Source organism: Daktulosphaira vitifoliae, unplaced genomic scaffold (genome assembly GCF_025091365.1).
Source record: "Daktulosphaira vitifoliae isolate Bord-2020 unplaced genomic scaffold, ASM2509136v1 Scaffold_3, whole genome shotgun sequence".
Classification (NCBI taxonomy): domain Eukaryota; kingdom Metazoa; phylum Arthropoda; class Insecta; order Hemiptera; family Phylloxeridae; genus Daktulosphaira; species Daktulosphaira vitifoliae.
Genome location: NW_026099574.1, coordinates 7630241 through 7649177, shown reverse-complemented (window position 1 = coordinate 7649177; position 18937 = coordinate 7630241). Strand labels below are relative to the sequence as shown.

The following is an 18937-nucleotide window of genomic DNA, read 5'->3' as shown; positions in this document are numbered from 1 at the left end:
AAAACATGCGTTCTGATGTATGACATATAAAAAATTTTATCCTTTAATAAGTAACTATTTAAGACTTCTCTCCCTTTACATAAACTTCATTCAATTATATCACGGTAAATCAAATCCTACAGGGGTAGGAATGATATTCACATTGATGTAATTCGGGGATTTAGCTCTTCAAAAATTTTAGAAAATAAAATTTTTAATCTATAAAAAAAACATTTAAGAGTGGAGAAAAAAACAATTTCCCTATTTTTTTTTTTTTACATTTATGCCTATGGATTTCCATTTTAATTAAAAGAAGTAAAAATGTTCAAACTAACTTAAGAAAATATCAAAAGTAATTTTTTTTTATTGTGATAAATATATGCATTTTATGAGATAATGATTTTTTTGTTAAACCTTAAAAATAATTTTTGAATGACACTAATACATCAAAGATGTAAGTTATAAAGGTTCTAAATCTATTTACTTAAACATGTACTAATTTTGATAGAATGTTTAAAATTAACCCACTTATCTTTTGAGTCTAAAACGAAATTATTCTGTAGTTTGCATAGGCGTAAATCGGGGGGCTTATCTCATTTCAAAAGTTGTTGTAGCCGTTCTAAAATTTTAATAAATCATATGTATTTTTATACAAAAAAATTTAAGAAATGGAGTAATAAAGTTAATCTCAGACAAATTTTTTCATAAATCTACGCCAATTTACGTCAATAATTGTTAATTAACAGTGCATCATAATTATCCATATATTATCATTACCTATTAGCATTTTAATTTTAACATTATTTTGAAAAATTCATTATTAACAAACCCAAAATTACCTCTGATTTATGGTCTTTGAATATTAAATATTGTCCATCATAAAAGAAATAAAAGGATATAACAAACTAAACACAAGAAAAACAATATTTTTTTTTATATTATCAATAAACAATAATAATAATATTTCGTTACATTTTTTGGTGGTTTCGTATGTACATGGTTTACGATGTCGACTGTATGATGTCATCAAACGCCTGTAATATATCAAAAGAAAAATATTTACATTAAAACAACAAATAAACTAACGCTTAAATGCAATAGGAATTGGTGACATTTTTTTAATTTCGAAAAAATTAAATTAAAAATTTGTTTACCATATAATACTGTATAAAAATAAAAATAAAAATGTACAAAAATAAATGTTTTTTTTAAAATCATTTCGCCTTATTTTTTGTTTTTTTTTTTTACTAAATAGAACTAGTCGATTTCATAAAAATAATAAAAGGGTATACGTCTATTAAAGCTTTGCAGAAGCTTATTTTGTTTGAAAATATATGAAAGTATAAAGCGTACGTATGCATATTTGTAGTAATTTTAAAAGGTATACGTTAATTATCAGAATTTAATATGGTATTACGATGTATATACCTCAAAACACTAGAGCTACTATTTTTTAACTCGATTGAATAGCTTAACTTTAGCTTAAATGGGAAGCTGAAAAAATATTAGTATTGTGATGTTTTGTTTTTGTCCGTCAATAAAAATCCTCAGCTCTCACTAGACCGATATTAATGATTAATATATCAAAATAACTGATTTTAATCTAATTGAACTTATTGTTGCCTAAAATGAAAAAAAACTTAATTTTAGAAATTAAAAAAAATCTCAAAATTAAAAAGCATTTTCAAAAAAAATTGTCAAAAATTTAAAACTGCTATAACTTTTTTTACAAAATCCTTATTCATATTAAAAATAATAATCTAATAGGGTATACTAGAGAAAAAGAGCTTCATTTTGGTATGTTTTTTTGTGGAAATTCATGAAGGATTTGAAAGTGATCTATATGTAAAGCACGTAAAAAAAGGTTTTCAACTCAATTTTTGAAAATGTACCGGTACGACCTTGTTCTATAAACTTATTATATTACCTATATTAAATTAAAGATTTTGAAATTAATTACAACATAAAATAAAATTTGTTCCAACAATTTTTTTACTATGAAAAATCGGTTGTCATTGTAAGAAAATCGAAAAAAAATACTTATTTTTCAATTAAATAATTTAACAATCATTTAATATTTGAGTTCAATTTTAAAAACATAGAAATTGTAACACTTAAAGTATATAAAATTTTTGTGAAATTTAACAGATTCGCATCGAAGCATTTATTTTGATAGTAATGTTAATCACTGTCAGATATCACATACACTACTCACACTATGCCGCACCGCCACTGATTGGTTTTTTATTAAACCACGTATACATCTAGCATTCTAAGCGCCTAAAATATAATTTTCATATTTTATTATAAATTATCCATAAATTAAACAAATTTTTTATAAAAATTGATCACTTCTGGCTAATATTTAAAATAAAAAAATATTTTACATGTATTTTTTAATTTATATAAATATTGTATAACTCATAAAACTAGACTTTAAAACAAACTTTATTCATTATATAAATATCAACATTATCAATTGATAGGATCTTATAGCATATGCCTATGATGTACACAAAAAATTAATTAACGTTAACAAGTTCACGTGAAAAAGCCAAAAATAATACTTTAAATAATGCTTTCATAGTCGTTTAGTTAGTATACAGAATAAATCCAGTGCTTTTAAATCGTTTGGCTATAACATCAACTGCCTATGACGGTGAAAGACTACTTAAGCCATACCTTTACACAACACATACAATAATGCCTATGAATGTCCACCATCTCATTGTTTGTAATAATTATTTTTGAGGGTTCTTGTTGCATATCGTTTAACTATACATACAAAATGTTAATGATACAGCAAAGTGTTTAGTGTTTTTTAGAAAATATGTGCATGTAATAGACCCTTTTAATATTTTATGTGGAGTACAGCTTTGTCCATAACATGAGCTCGGTACATCATTATTATTGCAGTTGACATTTTTATCGTGAGATTAAATAAGAAAAAAGTAGAGCTCGTTAACCATCTAAAATAAATGGGTCAAGTGCAAAAACACATTTTTAAATATTTATAGCGCCTCTCTTCAAACTCAGCATATCTATTTGTTTGTCTTTCGGCCAATTGCCCAAACTAATTTTACTAGTTACAAATAATTACACGAACTCATAAAACTTCACTAATATTTTAAAATTTCTTTAAATCTTTTAATATTCAGAGTCACCGTTGTCAATCAAATGGATGTAAAACGTTGAAAATAGCATATCTTCCAAATTTTCATATAAGTATTACAAATATTTATGTACACTAGTGCCTTTAATTCTAATGTTTTGAATTCTCTGCACCTTTAACTTATCACTTATATAGAAATGATAAGTTGAACATTTTGACATAGCAAAAAATTAATCTTAGTTTAAAAGTATATATACTTTTAAACTAAGATTAATTACTAAGTCTACCTCATATATGAGGTATACTTAGTAGACGGATGATAATTTAACTCGCGTTTATAGTCTATGAAATTTATTTTATGCTTGATAATTTTTTAAGAACTATTTAAAAAAATTTATTTATGTGCACAATTAATCAGATTTATAAGAAACTATTCTATCGACAATTGTCTTATAATCGATGTGTACCTAATGGATTGTGTTATGACCCACACTGTTTAAATAATATAAATTCGAAGAAACTTATGTTCAAATGAATGCCTATCATAAAAATAAGAACCAATATTTTCTAAATAAAATATCCACGTTAAAAAGTGCAAAAGAATTTGAAATAAAATGCAATTTTTATCTAAGTACCAAGTTTAGAGGGAAAATGTTAATTATTAAAATTACTGATAGTAGTTAACTATAAATGTAATTACTTATGGAACTAAAGATAGTTTTTGTACAACATATCGAAATAATTAATGAAAAGTAGACTAGTATAGCAATTAAATAGTCTGAAATTGATGGTGTAAAGTTTGAATAATAAACAATTGCCAAAATCAAAAGAAAAAACCAACGGAAGTATGAAAAAATGTAAAATAAAATAAAATTAATGAGAGTGTAACGAATTTAGTAAAAAAAATTACTTTGGTAAGTGCGACAGCCAGACTATGCTTTTTAAAATGATTCGATGAACTGTGAAACGTTAAGAAAGTCAATATTGTAATGAATGCTGTAAAAGAAGCAATACATAAAGTTGATGAAAGTTTAAGCTTACATAACTATTTACATCAATAAATTTTGTGATGTAAACCTAATAATTTCATTTTTTAACTAAAATATATTTTTAATGCTTTTTTTTAAACATTTTTAAAACAAAATTTGTTTTGATTGAATGATCACATACACTACACATCTATTTATTCTTCACTACTTATAGGACCATTTAATACATGAATTTTGGCGCCTCCAATTTTTTTCAGAACCGCTTTTTAAATATTATTGATGAGCAAAAAATAAAATACATAAAATAATTGAAAAATAAAATATTTAACTCATAAATTAGTCTTCTCATGTTAAAGTAATATTTTTAACTAATAATCATCTAAAAAAAAAAAACGGTGGCACAGTAGTGTTGGAACGTTGTACCTAAAGCGCGTTAAACACAAGTGTTACCAACTCGGCAACGATACGTCGCTTCTGTCAATTGAATAAAATATACAATTTGAGCTAGTTCAAATTTCAAAGTTATTTTTTTCGACTTAAAAAAAAAAAAAAACAAAAAAATTTAAATATATTGAACTTTCTAGCTATATCAATTTGATTTATAAAATATTTATAAAAATCAGTGTACTCCCCTTGTCAGATATTTTTAATTAAAATAAAATACAAAACCCAGAATTTAAACACAAAAATAGCATATTTTTTGAATACGGTAGTCATTTTCACCATAAAGACAAATCCAGAGGTCAATTTATTTTTTTTTAAATTAAAATATATTACATAAACTTTAATTTAAGATATACATAAAAGTGTCAGTATTTTTAGTTGGGAAAAATTTTAAAAAGTTAATTTTTTGTGAAAAAGTTGCCATTTTGAAACCCTCCCTGTGGGCTGGTAAAGGGTCAAATGTTCACAAAAAAATATCAAATGATAGTTAAATACTTAAAGTATCTATAAAAAAAAAATATATTGATTTGGTTATTTTTAAAAATATTATGGCAGTTTTAAGAAAAAAAATTGAAAAAATGTCAAAAATTACCGATTTTTAAAATTGTAATTTTTTGGAAATTTTCCCCGTTTACGGGGAACGAGGGAATTTTTTTCAATTTTTGAGGGTAATGTCTTCGACTAGATACAATTTGTGATCTTTTGACGTATTGTTTATCAAAATCGGTCCAGCAAGAGCTGAGATTGAACGTTCACAGACACACAAAACAAATAATAATAATAAAAAACACATCAAAAGTAAAATTAATACCTTCACAGCTTCGTATCGAAGCTAAAAATTTAATGGAAAATCATTTAGCATAATATTTAGTTAAGTGATCGACATAAATGTACGAAATTACATAGGAGGTTTCTCTTGTTTATTAGCTAACAATGAAGTTACAAATTAATAATACTTTGACGAGCTTGTTATGTAAATTTTGATTACCTATACGAGCAATAATATTAATTTGACATTCTAAGATATACCTTAGCAATGCACGCTTTTAGACAATAATATTAACTTGTGAAATATTACCATCCAATCGAAGTTATATTACTCGTAATATTCATACGAAGTGTTTATGTGCATGAATCGCATAAAAAACCAACAAAGATATAATATTTAATTAATCATTATTTTATGAATGAAATGGGCACATTTTGAAAAGTTTGTCTGCGGAAGCTAATTTTACATACTTTATTTCATAAGTCTGATTAATGACTCGATTGATCTTCTTTGTGGTATTGCTTTGCTTTCCCCTAATCTCCAAAATAACATATTCCATTTGTGGGGGTTCAAATATGTCTGTGATGGTATGAACCCCTACAGCCAAAATGTTAGCTACCCTAGTTATATAGGAAAGTAGCTCCTTTCGTTTCTCATATAATAGACAACAGAAACCAAAACTGAAACTGTACCATAGCAAATCGGTTGTGGTACGGTTACGTAAGAAACCTTTTAAAAAAGTTTAAATTAAAAAAGAAAATTGGAAAAAAATATTTTTTAGTATAGACTATTAGAGATAAGATGGATTTTATCGTGATGAATGTTAGAATAAATATTGATAGACCAAAAGAATACCTAAATTTTTTTCTGAAATTGAAAAAATACAAGCAATATCACTTTAGATAATACAAAAATGAATAATAATGAAGGTTTGAATCATCAATGAAATTTAAACAAGAAAATGTACGTGCGTTGGTTTTTATGTTTTTTTTTACTAGTTTCTCGTTTCATCCAGCTAAAAAAATTGTTTGATGACTAATATTCTGGAGACATGTGTCGTCGGCTGTTATACAATACTTCCAGTATCCTTATAATGTGTATTAATGTGATCTATTTCTGGACTGTGTATAATACGATTTGGAAAGTGTCTCGGTCTTGTGGGTGTACATTAAAGTTTTGATTTATTTATAAAGTAATAATTTATTTGTTTGAAACCGAAATGGTAACATAATGAATTTTATTGATGGAAATTAATTTATTTTCTAATAAATGCGTGCAACTTAAAAAATAAGCTTTATTTTTGCACTGATTTCTTTTGAATTTACCTAAATTTGATTATTTAAAATGTATTTCCAAATATTCAAAGACGTTAAAAAAGTAATTTATTTTTAAAAACTTTCCCACGTGTCATACTACAGTGGAAAGCAAAATTGTAGACAAAACTCGTTTTGTTTAAAAACTCACAAATGCGCTCTATTATTTGATGCTCATGTGATGTTTTCTTTGGTTTCCATTCATAAAATTATTTGCATATAGCGAATTCGTTTTCCAAATGTGTTGACTTGGATAATACCTACGACGATACCATTGTTTTGCGGTATCTTCAGGAAAACAACTGTTTAAATTAAACGACCTTGGACAACGGAGAGTTATAAATACACGGTCATAGTACTCGAGGGATCCGATCGGTAGTTCATAGCGATTATTATTTTGCGACGAGGCGAACTGTAATAACATAATTAAACGGCATTCAACACGTTTTTCAGTGCCACCAGGGAAATTCTACTGGATTGGCGACCGTTTTGATTGTCGCGCGATAAACTGGGGTGATTGCCCCGAGTTGGAACCAGAGTAGGACCTACCACTGTGAGCTGTTGTCAATTTAAAGATGAGAGATTTACTTTATTTTCTTCGTGGACGAGGACGTTTATGGAGTCTCTCAAGCGAGTGAGCTCTATTTTCGGAATACATGAGGCCTTTGATTGCCCTGCACGGTAAATAACATTAATATACCTAGAGGGTGTGGTCGTTTTTGTGTCCATTACACAAAATGACGTTTATTGATTGTTTCATTTTTATAGGCAACTATTAAAGTGAGTATAACATATAAATACAAATATATTTATTCATAACCTTTACAAAACATCAGACTGATTCAATGTTATTATGTTAACAAGTAATTGTATGAAAATTATTGAATTTATGTCAAAACGAATAATTAAAATATTTCTTTGACCATCAACGTCGTCTTTTTTTTTCTTTGATTTAATTGAAAACCTTAAATCAAAAATAAAATTCATTTTACTATAACTAATATCCTATTTCAAACTTCACTAATTAACCAGAATTTTAAAAAATAACGTGTGCTTGTTTTAAATTTTGATGAATGAAATAATAGAATGGTTTTACAATGATGAAAAACAAATACATTCAATCATCAGTGAAAAATAATTTCGATATAACATTAAAATTATTCAATTAATCACCCGTAAACTTTTTACTAATAAAACATTTCAATTAAGTTTTGATAATAAAAGGTCAAAGCACAATACCTTATGCGGTCGCACCCTTTGCACGACTGGCGATGTTTGATTATAATAACAGTTGATTCCCGTGAGTATCTAGGAAATTGCCAAAAGGCATGTTTTTGTATGTAAACACTTCATAGGTACTACAAATGGTTAATATCATACTACTAGAGATGTTAAAAAACGCGTTTTTTTTCAAAATTGTTGAAGAAAAATAAAACGTTCTTTTTACATCTCTAGAGAATACACAAAATGATCACCTCTGCGACACTACTAAGATCAATATACTGACTGTCAATATTGAACTCAGTTTTATTGTTAAAAGTATCGTTTAAATGTTTTTTTTTATTTAAAACAAACATGTTATCAATACTTAAACGTTTTACATAAAAAACCCGCTATAGAATATTATATGTACTAAATATGAGTTATGACTGCTGTGAGATATATACGAAACATTTATCTCACGATAATACGGCAAAAATAACAAAAAAATGCTAATGTCCTACAGACATAAAAATATGTCATCTACATCAACACCATTTGTAAATGGTTTTTCAAACTTAACTGACTTCAAAAATATTAATTTTGTAATTTTTATCAATTGTAATTAAATAAAATACATAAAAAACATAATGTCAAAAATATCAGTTCTCGCTTAATCATATTCAAAAAAACAAATATATTTAATTAATAGGTTTAGCTAAAAATACACTTATTTACTAAATTATATAATTAAAAAGATAATCTCCTACTTTATTATCGTAAACTTACTAAATTTTGTTGATGCATAACATACTTATATTATTCATTTATTTATTTATTTGTATATTTTATGATTGATCCCATTAAATTGTTGAGCCCAACTCTATTCTTTAGTCATAACATGAGTCAAATTCCATTCGAATAGTTGAAATACGTGTCAATTTAAAAGGGAAATTTTCTCTACTTAAACATTTATTAATAATTTAATATTTTTTGGCCTATTAAATATTTTACGTTACTTTTATTATTGTTATTCTTTAGGACTAAGAATATGAATATATCATCAGAAATGGCACTTTTTTACAAATTAAGAAAATTAAAGAACCAGCACAGTGGGGTCGCGGCACAGTAGGAACGTGACATAGTTGAGTCAAGTATAATGATATCCAACAGTGATTAAAATCACTATCATAAAAAACGCTTCGATGCAAATCTGTGGAAAATGTTAAATTAAAAAAATTAATGCATTATTCCAAAAGCTGCATGATCTCCTATTACCTTATTTATACCCTGATTACAGGTTTCATGATTTATAAGTGTAATATACAGATGTAAGTATGTCGAATGAAAGAAGAATACAAATAGTACTTATAATAAAAAAATTATATTGATCCATACATTTTTCAATAAGTTATATCATTATAAAATTAAAAGTATAAAAAAGGATTTTTTTATTAACTTTGATGTTAGTTTTCACCATGAAAACAAACTAAGGTCTGAATTTTTTCTTTTTTATATTAAAGTATATTACATAAGCTTTAATTTAATATATATAAGTGTCAGTATTTCTAGAGACATTCAAAAATTAAGTTGAAAAAGTTGTCATTTTGAATCCTCCCCTGTATGCAGTTAAAGGGTCAAATGTTCACAAAAATATATCAAATTATAGTGTAAAATCTAAGGTATCTATAAAAAAAAATTATATTGTTTTGTTCATTTTTAAAAAGTTATGGCAGTTTTAAGAAAATAAAATTAAAAAATTAGCGATTTTTAAATTTGTATTTTTTTTGGAGATTTCCTCTATTTACGTGAAACAAGGAAAATTTTTAAATTCTTGGTGGTAATATCTTCGACTAGATACAATTTGTGATATTTTGACATGTCGTTTAAAGAAATCGGTGAGTGCTGAGAAAAAATGGTAACAGACACAAAAAAAACACATCATATTCATATTAATAACTTCTCAGCTTCGCATCGAAGCTAAAAAAAGAAATACCAAGATAACCAATTTTTAGAGAAGAATTTAGGAAAAAATTTAGTAACAAAATTATTTTTTCGTTTTTGTGGTTAAATTTTGTAAAAATGTTAATATTTTCATGTATATTTAGTGATTGATTGTAAAATAAACATATGAAAGTTCAAATTTTCACATTTTTTAAAATATTACAAAAATTTACTACTAAAAAAAATATTACTTCTATCTATTTTTTTTAAAATTCTATTTTTTTTTTTTACATTTATCATAAAAAAAAAATTATTATTTTTTATAATATCCTGAAAAAATACTCCAGTATAAACAAATGCGTTATAAAAATACGTCCCATAAACTTTGTTAAATGAATAATAGTTTTTTCTTAATTTAACTATTATTTTCGTTAAAAGAATAAAAAATTGAACAAGTTAACAAATATTTTGTTAATTCCACAAACAAATGGTTTAACAAATAAAAAAAGTACTATTTATTTAACAATAATATTATTGGATGTATATTGATAAAAAATTAGTTGATTTTACCAAGTGTTTTTCAATGGAATTAAAAAAATTATTATTTTTCATCATATTTTCATAAAGTATAATAATAATTTAAAAAAAGTAACCAAAAATATTCGGTTGATGAAAAGTTATTGATTTTGTTAAAACATCCTAAATGATCCTGTACATGTTTCTATTTACTGTCGATTTACTTATCAAACTGCGAAATTTCAATTACAGACAAAACGACTATTGTAAATATCTAAAATAGAGACAATAATAAAAGAAGTTAAGTACACAAAAGTTCTTCGTAGTATCTAACAAAAAAAAATTACTCACATAAGGATTTTAATTTAAATTGAAATATTACAAATCTAGTAGCATCAGAAGATTAAAGTTGTTTTAAGCGTCCATTTTTTTTTTTTTAATTATTAAAACAAATTAAGGACCTTTTGTAGAGAAAAAAATGCTGAATTCAGATATCATCTCTAGAGGGATCTATGATCATTGGCAAATAAAAAAAATATTTGGTTATAATTTTAGAAAACTTTGACAATAAAGGTTGACTAGGAAAAAAAGTCTTAAACACAATAATTGACAAAACATTGCTATAAATTTCAAAAATAACTTAATTATCAGGGGAGGATAAAGTATATCTGGATTTAACCATAAAAAGATAAATTCAAGTTTTATTATTATTGGTGATTAATTATCAATGATGATTAATAATCAATTACCGTTGTTTAAAATGTTAACAAAATCGTTACTGCGCTGTTATTTTATGATTTATGTTCTAAAATTTCTTGAGAATTCACACATAGACATTTATGAGAATAAAGTTTTTCTTCTAGAATTTTTCATGAAATATCCTGATGTGATTTCTCGAGGTATTTTAGAACCTAGGACGTGTTACCGTAGAAATAAAAGAGCGCTTAAAGACTTTTTCATGTGTGATAAATATGTATTGATGTGCCTGTTAAAATAACAGGAAAATAAAGGTAAATTAGGAATCAAATGTTTTCAAATAATGGCAAAAATGAGTATCTCGGTTTTTGCATAAGAAATCTAAGCCAGATCATAGTTCATGTTAATAAGATTTATCACTACGAAAATATATTACTTTGAAAGATAACACTTTGGAGAGTACAGTTGTAAAAAGCTGTCAAAATAGGCCTACAACACATTGTTGCACTTTACTTTGAAATATCGACAACGAGGTGTACACAATTTAGAATTAATGCTCTGGAAGTATTCCTTTATTGTTGAATAAATAACTAGTTTCTAAAATTTATTATTTTCATACGAATCTAAAGACTTTGTCATGAAATATTTGAACATATTACATAAGGATACGTCTAGACGAAATCGGAAAAACGTTATAAAAATGGGAATTTATAATGATAACATGAAACGTGCATATGATGAAGTCAGTCATGTGCGAAATTCTCAGTAATTGATAGACAGTGATTACATTTTTTTCAAAGATTTACTTGCATACTAGACGTTAGATTTTGTATTATTTATTTATTTTTGTGTCGTATTCAATATTAATATAAATGACATTTTGTTAGATATAATGACGACTTTAGAATTCACAAGAAAACTATTCGACAATGGCACACTCTATAAGTATATGATGGCTATGGAATTCGTAACAGTATTTGGTTTTTCTAATAAGTCATTCTAATTTTTTTTTTTTGAAGAAACCGTACAAAGACTTCTGTTCAGCATAAAAGTGTCATGAGTGTGAAAAAGATTAAATGAAATTATATTTTTAGCGTTTAAAATTAGTTGGGTAGACATGAAAGGATTGAAGAATACAACACACCATATTGATTTTTAGAAATCAACAGAATAGGTTCTTATAACGATATTATAGTTGGTTATGTGAACGGATCAAAGTATTATAATTTAAAAAGTAACTTTAAATTTCATCATATAATTACATAAATTGATGTAGTGAAAAAACACAAATCATCTTTACTGTACCAAAAATGTCATTTGTGATAATTTGTGTATTAATATCACAAACATTTTTTTACCGATTATCGATGGAAATAGTTTAAATTTAACGAATAATCAACAAATGGGTTTCTCTACATACATTTACATTCGACTGAATATTTGTATTTACGTTTCGCGATAATAGCTACGCATTATAATTATTATAAATAATTGTAATATCACGAAAAAACCCGAGTTTGAAAATTGAATATTATTCTACGTTTAACAAAGTGGTATCGTTTTTTGTGGTGACACTGGTAGTGCCATTCGCTTGTTTACTGATAAACCTCTATTTGGCCTTATAAGACGTGCGAACGTGAGTGTATGTAGAGTAACAGGGCGGTTTCGATTAAAATGATTAAATATGTAAAAAATAAAAAAAACAGGACGAAACGTTTGCTGCCTTTATCACGTTATCTATTACTATATAATGTATAATAACAATGTGTGTTTAGGTATGGAAACGGACGCTGTCATAAGTCGGTCATGGTCGGAACATTTTTTAGCACGGAGCACAACTTGGTCAGATGTGTTGCTTTACAGTATTTTTATTTCCAAAATCAAAACACATCGTAAAGTCGCTCGCATATAAATCATTTGGGCCACTCACTCTTACATGATAATGAATGGCCGTCGGCTGAAGTTCAAGTAGGGCCGGGTTAGGAATTAGTGAGTTTTCTTTCTTGAAAAATAAGCATAAATCGTAATACCTATTGATTTTCTGTTACTTTCTAACCCGCAGAAACATGAAACGACCAAACGTGGACTGTACACTGTTAAGTAACACAGACGCTTAACTCGTTATGTCGCTCTTACACCCGGCTCCTCTTTTTTCTTACCCACCTACTGCTCACGTAACATTCGCTTTTTCATTTCAATTTGGGGTGTTTTAAATGCTCAAAGTAATGACTGCAACGAATATCAAAGTTGTTCCGTCCTTTGTGCACAATAACACGGCCGATAAAAGCTCCGGAACCTAAACACCCTGTAACCTGCACACCGTCTTCGAATTGCCGTGATGATATTCATAAGTGTTTTTTATTCAAATTCAATATTACTAATAATACACACAATGCATCCACGCTCACGCAATTCGTGTGCACGCCGTGTTATTCACGTTTGAATGTAACCTGCGGCTGTCGTCATCGTCGCCAAACGGTCGTCGTGGATTTGCTATTATTGATAAATATACATGTTTAATACTTCCATAAGTACAATGTGTTTTTCTTGCATGTCGAATGTGCATAAAATATGTCTATAAACTATTGCCGTCGCAATTCGTGCAAAATTATTTCATTTTTCCCTCGAGGTTGTCTCGCGCATGACTGCCACACTATTTTTCCTAGGCACACACCAATAAAAATAACCACTGTCGTACCTAATGATTTTGTTACTGTGTTAGTAAAACCACAGAATTTTAATATTATGTATTAAACATATTTTTCCTATTGATATTATATGATAATGTTCAGCAACGGCGCATTGTGAATGTTTTTTTTTTTTATAATATTGAAAATTTCGTTTAATTGAGTAATTGAATTACCTGGTGTATGCACTGTCATATAAATAAATTTTGATGAAGGCTAATGGTGAAAAATGTTAATATCTCGAGTGTTACACCTAGAGAAAGGATTCATTTATACATTTTGTTTGAGTCACTTTGAAGAGTTCCGAGTGTGAAACTTTATCATAGGATCATATAGTAGCTTAGAAATTTTTTTCGTTATAGGAGCGATTGACCCCCGAAATGCCACAAAACTATAATCTCGATAACAACACATAACTTAATTTTCAAGACGATTAATAAAAATGTGTACTGAGCGATGGTGTGTTCAGAATAACTAAATAAAATTTATTAATGTATGTAGCCCTAGTTATATCATTTATGTAATTATCCCCAACAGCTCAATGAGTTCCATCAAGTTAACTAAGTGGTAACCAAGCAAATTTTGGTCGTTCATTTATCAGATGGAAATTTTAATGGACTATTTAAACGTAAATGACGTGATCTCAAATTAAACTCGTTTATTTCTTTTAACAAATTCAACCTTGAGTAATTTGTACGTTGCTTTAATTTGAAATTTGAGAGTCGTTATGACGCAGTGAACACGTCTTTAATGACCTGTAATTTAGGTTATGCTACACCAATTGTTGTTGTATACTTTGGATGGGTGACCGCTAAAAAATTTTAACAGTAACTATACCGAGTAGTTTGGCGACCTAACTGAGTTATAAAAAGACCACTTTCAGTCGATATTTGCCATATGATAATATAAATAATAATTTGAAATTTGATGACACTATTGTTTTTTCCAACAAAAATGACACCTTGGGATATTTAGTTAAGTTTGAGCTCCGACGACAAAATATCATAATTTTTATTCGCAAAAATGTTTGTTATTCGTTATTAGGATTATTTAGTAGTAGGAGACCAATAGTATCATACACCGAGTATGTTTAAAATTTAACTGGACCCAATGAAACTTCGAGGGATACTCATTTCCAAGAAACCCTCTCACAGAGAAAAATAAAAACGGTATGTTCCATTTTAGCATTCACGTACACTCGGGAATTTACTATGGCCTGCTTTACTATATAGACCCTAACTACACTTGCAATAATACAACGATTTCCTTTTTTTTTTTTTTTTTATATATGTTCGTACATATCTAATCAGAAATTTTCTCAGGGTGTAATATGTTTAATAGGAATATATTTACATTTCGTATTGTCTATAATACTTAGTCAATATTTGATTATCTATCAGTAATCTATAAAAAGTCATGACAATTTAATAGCAAGGGCATTTCTGATCAGGTAATACTTTGTATTTAAATCATAATGAATTTTTTGACGAGTTGTATAAAAAAAGATTGAATCATCACAATTATCTCATATATTAATTAACGTTTAGTTGGTTTTCTCGATACTGACCGTCGTTAGCTGTGGTCGTCGGGCACGCCTAGTATTTCTATGTCGTGTAGTCCCGAACTCTGGATGGCCGTCACAAGCTGCGTCGCTCGCCCGCCGTGCTTGACGGACCGCATGACGGGCGGCGTTGTGTCCCTCCAGCCGTGAATTTCGGGATTGTAAGGCTCCAGCGTGTTGACGTATTCTCTCAGCGACAATGGTTGCAGTTGGAGCCCGTCCGCCGTACTGGAGTGTGTCATCTCTGTGTAGCCCACGGCGACTGTTTAAGAAAATTCAAAATCTTACATTAGTTGCAGGCGTTTATTAGAACTAAGATGACTAGCCACAAAATTAGCAAGAAGAGCGCAAATTTTTTTAGATAATTGCCATACTATAGTGGGTACCTATAGAATTCAATTCGAAATATATATTTGATGCATCTTAATGTAAATTTTTTTAATTTTATGTAGATATTATAAGAGAAATTTGGATAAACGTTTTATATTTGTGTACGAATTTTCAACAGTCAAAATTACACTCTATTTGTGTGTAATACATCACACTATAGGATTTTTTTAATCATTTCTTACAGTCTTGTTCAGGTCAAAAAACTTTTCTTCAATACAATATCACTACAGATGATAAAGAATATTCAGACTCTGAATAATTGTCAGATAATGTTTGATTTTAAAATTTTTCCAACTATAAAAATATTAATTCAAATAAGAGTTTTTACAAAATTATAGGCCATATTCAATGATGAAAACAGCCGGATGACAAAAGGCGTTGATGAAGATAATGACATTGACGTCAGTTTAATAAATCAGATGACACAAAAGGAAGAACAACAAACACATTTGCTGATGTCACAAAGAATATAGAATTGATTTGAAATGTTCAGAATCAGTTAACTATTTGATGCTTTTAAGTGCTCAATACACTTCATCTTGAAATAGAAAACTAGCAGCAGTTAGGTTCCATTTAAATATTTAAAAAGTATGTCATTAATTCATTTCAAATCTAAGTATATTTTATTGTTTTATAGATTATGAATACAACAAAAATATTTACTTCAAATTTAAATAGTATAATATTAATTGTTTACTAATTTTTTAAAAACTATTATAGTATATATATATATATGTAATGTACATGTACCTACATTTTATTTTTATACATTTATTTTTAACCAAATTGCAATTGTAACTTTATTTAATTAATTGTTTTATTTAACTCATTAAACACATCACATTATTTAACTTTAACTTAAAACGGATTAAAAATTCTTTATTATTCAATTGCATGTATCGTGTTCAGTAAAAAATTTGTTATGAATTTAAAAAATACTAATCTTAAGGCATCAATGAAACTTTCAAAAGAAACTCTAATTTGAAAATTATATAATCTACTCGAAATAATTCTAGTATTAAAATTTTTTTTGTTTAATTCTTATGACTCAAAGTAATATACATTTGATATTTTTCTTTTTTATGATGTTTAAGAAATTTCAATAAATAATCAACATTATCACTTTTATTTAAATTTAATTTTTGATTAAATTGAAAAATAAAAATTATAAATTAAAAAAAGATACTACGTTACTAGTCTACCGGAAATTCTATTAACTTCGAAGTTTTAAAGTTGTCAAAACGTTTTATAGTGTACTTATATGTCCTTATAAATAACTAAACAAATCTATATCAATGATTTATTTTGAATTCATCTATATGAATCGTAAAATCATTCCAAATTAAAATATTATTACTCAAAGTTTAAAAATTTCAGCAAAATGTTTAGCTAAATGACTTAGCAGGAAAGAATAGGTATGAATTGTTTATTTCAAATCGAAACCACGTCGATTACCAGCTGGTAATCAAAACAATTCAGCTGAAATGTTTTGATTTCTAGTGACAGTTGTTGCGTATATTCTTCACACGTTGTTGATTCATCGTATCTCAGTCTTCTAGCCAATAACGGTCATTCAACGTTAAGACACGACTATCATACGAATGAACTTTATGCGTAGATCGCAATACTACGTTTTCATTTATATTTGTTTATCATTATTTACTATCATTTATTCACGTTGTAAGTTACTTAAAGTAGACAAGGTCAATGACGTTTATCCTTGTTAGGCGACGAGAAAAATGGAAATGTGTGCATAACCCTAAAAAAAACTTGTATATTGATTAGAGCGATGTACACTCAAGCACATACACAGACATTTACGAACAGTATCGTCGCCTCCGTAATTTGTTTCGGTGTAATTGTACGGTTTCTTCTATATAGTTTAATTTTTCGTGTACGCCGTGCAACAGACAATGCTGAAGTTGCGAAGATTTTAATATTCTATTGAAAACTTTTGGTTCGACTCGGCAATTCTCTGCTGTATTCAGCTCTTTTGGACCGCTGTTAGAGCGTTTGAAATGTAACGGTTAATAATACAAGTACGAATACTTTGAGAGTGCTTTGGTTGGCAGTCAAGATATGGGTGTTATTTGGATAAAAAAACGTTTTTCATTTTGGTATTATTTCAACTACCGCGAACGTTGTTCAGGCTATGTGGCGGCACTTATTAAATTATTCAAAAAGGTGGTCGATCACGTTGTCGGCGGGGCTAAGTGGAATGAAATATAAATTGGACAGAGGCCGTCCGCGATGGCGAAAGAGGAAAAAGGCAACCTTCAAAGGGGTAACGCTAACCTTGGAAATGGACACACCGCCGTCACACGACGTGCCACTACCAATCGATCGTTCAACTCTTGCCAAACACATGCGAAATATTAAATAACAACCCACACGATTGCATGGCGTTATGAAATGTGGGTCAAATAGCCAAAAGTCGTATAAGAATTAAACGTTTTGGAAAAGCGCTACACTACGTTAGCCACCGAGTTTCACGGTCATATCGTAGGCGGCGGCAGCTACGACCATGGTAGTTAATTTTTCCCACTAATAACCCCTGCCGCACCCTTTCGAATTTACCGTTATCGTCACGACACTATGACCGACAGGTCATCTTACCCAAGTTTTCGGGAAGTTCGTTCTGTCGTTTCCAGCAGCAGAATATTTCTGATATGATCCATCTGAAGAAACTTTTGCTCGAGTTATTCATCACACGGTACCAGACGGATACCGAACAGTACAAAATATTCGCTTCCGTCATAGTCCATCTCGACTGAAACAATAAAACAAAAAAAACACAGTCTATACATTTGAATAAGTCACTGTCTATAGTATAATAAAATGGTCACATGGTTCAGTGCAAGTGTTCGCGCTGTGTTCGATGGGAACCGTTTCAGTACCAAAATGTCCATGAATTATGCGGAAAAAAACGTTAGGCCATATTAACATGGCTCTTGTTACCGTAAAATGTAATGGTCGACGTAAAGATCCTCGAATTCTCGGTGCGAGATACGACATTGACCAACGCGTTGATGACAATGATAAACGTAAGGATTGACTTGTACATGTACTAGCCATTAAGTACAGCTCTTACGAGACTGTATCATTTGTCCGGAAACACTACGCGGTTCAAAAAATTGAACGTGGCATGAAACTAAAAAAGCTCATGGAAAAAACTTTGGAAGAACATTGCCCGATATAGCGTTGTACGCGACTGAACCGCACGAAAGAAATAACGTCAACTTAAATTTTTACCATCGACTTTAAAGTTTGCTTTAAACAGACACATGGGCATACACTCGTTTGAACTTGAAAATTTTTCAATAATAACCACAGTTTG

At 28.3% G+C, this 18937-nt stretch overlaps 1 protein-coding gene across 1 annotated transcript; it reads right to left on the bottom strand.

Moving 5' to 3' along the window:
* Positions 1-898: 898 nt before the first annotated feature.
* LOC126901419 (uncharacterized) lies at positions 899-18845 on the bottom strand. Its single transcript, XM_050677849.1, has 4 exons — positions 18559-18845; positions 18217-18370; positions 15217-15472; positions 899-1013 (listed from the first exon to the last, which is right to left on the bottom strand). Exons 1-3 carry the CDS (start codon positions 18673-18675, stop codon positions 15222-15224), a joined length of 522 nt encoding a protein of 173 aa, XP_050533806.1. The 5' UTR covers positions 18676-18845; the 3' UTR covers positions 899-1013; positions 15217-15221.
* Positions 18846-18937: the final 92 nt, after the last annotated feature.